At 34.0% G+C, this 4,654-nt stretch overlaps 1 protein-coding gene across 1 annotated transcript in view; it reads right to left on the bottom strand.

Moving 5' to 3' along the window:
• COL24A1 (collagen, type XXIV, alpha 1) overlaps positions 1–4,654 on the bottom strand; it is a 342,918-nt gene that overhangs the window by 76,681 nt on the left and 261,583 nt on the right. Inside the window, exons 39-40 of the mRNA XM_012661028.1 lie at positions 406–459; positions 100–153 (exon numbers count right to left, since the gene is read on the bottom strand). Of these exons, the coding sequence (XP_012516482.1) occupies positions 100–153; positions 406–459 (108 nt within the window). The remainder of the gene's footprint in view (positions 1–99; positions 154–405; positions 460–4,654) is intronic.

The following is a 4,654-nucleotide window of genomic DNA, read 5'->3' as shown; positions in this document are numbered from 1 at the left end:
TATTTCTTTTATTCCTTGAAAATGTTTGCATGCATTTTTTTAGAAAGAATTTACTAATTCAATGTTTTACTTTCAGATTAAGAGCCAGTATATACATACCTTTTCTCCTTTAGGTCCTGGCAATCCAGAGAGTCCTGGCTGACCTTGATGGCCCTACAAGAGGACAAGTAGATATTCTCTATATCATTTGTATATGCTCTAAGGCCTTCAGGCCCATGCTATTAGATATTACATTATTCTGAAATGAAAAATAAGATTCACTCTATAGGAGGATGAGGCCTAAATATGTTAGAAAGGTTTATCAGGGAGATTTCATCATAATGTGTATATTTAGGATATAACCTTTAATATAATGTTTTCATGCAAATACATACTGTATATATTTTTTCAATAAGAAATAATTACCCTGTATCCTGGAATTCCTGGTTCTCCATCAGGTCCCATCAATCCTAAATGTCCCTGAAAAACAAAGTAAATATTAGTGAGAAAGAAAATAGATAATTGTTTAAATCAGTAAACTTGTACTCCTTCTATTTAAATTGTTACCTTTAGATTTTTCATGGTTGAAATTCTACCTAGTCTGAAATGGGAAAACAAAAAATAACACCCCAACTTTTGTCTTTATTTTTCTTCTGAACCACAAAAGTCCCATAAAAATATCTCTTTGATTTATTTCTGATATGAATATACTTAATCATATTAAAAGAAATACTTTATTCTTAACATGGATGAAGCAGAGCAAAAAAGACAAAAAATAAAAAATATTAAGAGAAATACTTTCGGTTGTCAGAATCCTGCTGGTCCCCAGCAATTTATTGGAAATATAGTTTATATCTGTCAAAGTTTGTGATAGATGTGTGTCACTGAATATTAGAGTGTGCTGTCTGAGGATTTTTGACATTGTCACTATGGAATCCAGGGGAACTCCATACTCGTTGTTCATTACAGATGCTTTGATAAATATAGTTTTTGTCCTGGTCATAGCTGTTAAAAGAGCAATGGTTGACAAGTTATGTGTAATAATCACTCTATGATTACTCTCATTATCAGTATTTTATAGCTGGGGAAACCATATAAATTAAAGGCTAATCATTAAATGTCCATAACATATTGAAAAGATGACTCAGACAATTGAAAAAAGCAAAAATAAAGATCCTAAAATGTCCTATGTTTCATATTATCAAAAAGATTCCACATCAACTCTCTTATTTAAGTCTCAAAACACATAGAAGATGAGCAAATTAAGGCACAGAACACATACGTGATTGCCAAATTTTACACTAACCAGGTACTAGAATCAGGTCTCTTGATCCTACATGTAGAGTATTTCCCATCTAATCATACTGCTTCACTATATTTGATGACTCCTTTAAAGTCTCAGCTCTAAAAAAGTTGATATTGCAATTATTAACCATTAATCAGTAAATTTAGACTCATTTGGTTAAGATCAAGTTTCAGTCTGAATAAAGAACTGTAGAAAATCAATTTTAAAAAATTATAAGATTTCAGCCATTGTCTAGGTGAATAATTAAGACTGGAATGTAACTACTCAGTTATTGCTAAACCTGAAAATAACATAAGAAAAGTTGCTAAAGTTCTCCAAGAAGCTAGTGCATATTGGATCAAGGTGGCTGAATGACATATACTTGTTTCACTATTCCCCTGCAGGGAAGGTGGGGAGAAAGAGAGAGAGAAGAAAGCTATTTAATTGTAATAAGAATACTGGAAAACAAGTAAACATCATCAGTGGACCAAAATTTTACGATTTGAGATAGGAAACTAGGGCTGAAAAGATGCAAAGAAAAAAACTGCTGCAGATGTGGAAATACATGGTCTCAAGGAAGTTTCAAACTCTGAAATCAAGAGATTAAAGGAGCAGGACAGCATCAGGTTGACTAACTGAGGAAAGGAGTCAAAAGGTCTTCCTACTCCTCTACTTGTGCTGGGTATCTGACAGCAGCAACATTTGCTTCGATGATAAATGAGTAAATACGGGAACTGTGGCCAGGAAAGCAGGCAGGGTTAAAGGTTGCTACTGACTCTAGAACCAATACAAAAAGAAATCAAATGTGTGATTCATAAAGAAAATATGAGTCATGAACCTTAATGTACCTAAGAATATATTTTCAAAATATGTAACCTCCAAAATTAAGTGGGGGAGAAGTTAACACTAATGAAGAGACCTCAATAACTGCTTTCAGAAATCAATAAATCACACTTTGAGAGGCCAAGGGAGAAGGATCACTTGAGGCTAGGACTTCGAGACCAGTCTGAGCAACATAGTGAGACTCAGTCTCTACAAAAAATAAGAAAAACTAGCTTATAAAACAGTAACAGAACAGAGAAAACAAAACAACTAGGTATCATTCAACATGAGGAACAGAACAGTATCTCACATATCAATACATTGAATATAAATAGTCTTAATGCTCCACTTAAAAGATATAGGCTGGCTGAATGGATGAAAAAACACAACCAAACTATATGCTGTTTCCAAGAAATCCAGTTGCAAGCATTCTCATAGACTCAAGGTAAAGGGATAGTAAAAAATATTACACATGAATGGAACCAAAAAGCAAGTAGGAGTGGCTATTCTTATATCAGATAAAACAGACTTTAAATAAACAATGGCAAAAAAAAAAAGGCAAAGACAGTTATTATTTAATGATGAAGGGAGCAACTTAGCAAGGAGATATAACAATCCTAAATATATATACACCTAACACAGGAGCTCCAAGATTCATAAAGTAAATTCTACTAAATCTAAGCAAAGAAATAAACAGCTGCATCATAACAGTCAGGGAATTCAACACTCCACTGACAGAACTGGACAGATCATTGAGGCAGAAAATGAACAAAGAAACATGGACTTAAACAGAAATCTAGAACAGATAGACCTAACAGACATTTACAGAACATTCTACCCATAAATTACAGAATATGCATTCTTCCCAACAGCACATGGGACATTTTCTAAGACAGATCATTTTTAGCCCATAAAACAAGTTTCAGGAAATTCAGAAAAACTGAAATCATACCCTGTGTCTTCTTCAATCACAGGGTAATTCCGTAGTAAAACTAGAAATCAATTCCAAGAGAAAACCTCAAATCTATACAAAGTCATGGAAATTAAACAACTTGCTGCTGAATGATCATTGGGTCAATAATGAAATTAAGATGGAAATCAAAAGAATATTCAAATTGAACGACAAACATAGCACAAGCATCCAAAATCTATGCGATATACCAAAAGCAGTGTTGGCGGCAGAGGGTGGGGGGTGGTTTGAGCCTTAAATGCTTACATGAAAAAGATAGAAACATCACAAATTAACAACCTCCAGTCATGCCTCAAGGAACTAGAAAAAGAACACACCAAAGATAGTAGAAGAAAAGAAATAACAAACCTTGGAGCAGAACTAAACAAAATGAAAACAAACACACAAAAAATTACAAATGATCAACAAAACAAAAAGTTGGTTCTTTGAAAAGTTAAATAAAATTGATAGACCACTAGCCAGATAAGCCAGAAACAGAAGAGAAAGGATTCAGATAAGCTCAATCAGAAGTGAAAAAGGAGATACTACAATCGATACCACAGAAATAAAAATTATCATCCATTACTATTATGAACAATTCTACATACACAAATGAGAAAATTTAGAGGAAATGGATAAATTTTTGGAACCACACAACCTCCTAAGCTTGAATCAGGAAGAAATAGAAATCCTAAAAAGAACAATAATGAGCAGCAAGATTGAAACAGTAAAATTCTCCAACCAAAAAACACCCCAGACTGGACAGATTCACAGCTGAATTCTACAAGACCTACAAAGAAGAAATGGCACCTATTCTACTGAACCTGTTCCATAATATTGAGAAGGAGGGAATCCTCCTTAACTCATTCTATGAAATCACTATCACCCCGATATCAAAACCAGGAAAGGACACACAAAAAAGGAAAACTATAGACCAATATTCCGTATGAACCTAGATGGAAAAATCCTCAACAAAATACTAGCAAATTGAATTCAACAGCACATCAAAAAGATAATTCACCACGATCAAGTGGGTTTCATTCCAGGAATGCAAGGATGGTTCAATAGACACAAATCAATAAATATGATTCACCACATAAACAGAATTAAAAACAAAGACAGTATCATCATCTCAATAGATGCCAAAAAAGCATTTGATAAAATTCAGCACCCCCTCATGGCAAAAACCGTCGACAAACTAGGTGTGGAAAGAGCACACCTATAATAATAAAAGCCATATATTACAAACCATACTGAATGGAGAAAAGTGGAAAGCATTCCCTCTGAAAACCAGAACAAGACAAGGATATCCACTGTCACCAATTCTATTCAACATAGTATTGGAAGTCCTCACCAAAGCAATCAGGCAAGAGGGAGAAATAAAGGCCATCCAAATAGGGAAAGAGGAGGTCAAACTATCCCTGTTTGCTGAAGATATGCTCTTATGCCTAGAAACATAAAGATTCCACCAAAAACTAGAATTGATAAATAAATTCAGTAAAGTGTCTGGTTAAAGAATTAATGTACACTAATTTGCAGTCCCACCAGCAGTGTAAAAGTGTTCCTGTCTCTCCACATCCTCGCCAACATTTGTTGTTTTGTGTTTTTTTGATAGAGGC

The sequence above is a fragment of the Propithecus coquereli genome, unplaced genomic scaffold (assembly GCF_000956105.1).
Source record: "Propithecus coquereli isolate 6110/MARCELLA unplaced genomic scaffold, Pcoq_1.0 Scaffold7, whole genome shotgun sequence".
Classification (NCBI taxonomy): Eukaryota; Metazoa; Chordata; class Mammalia; order Primates; family Indriidae; genus Propithecus; species Propithecus coquereli.
Note: the sequence above shows the minus strand (reverse complement) of the source record. Positions and strands in the feature narration are given on the sequence as shown.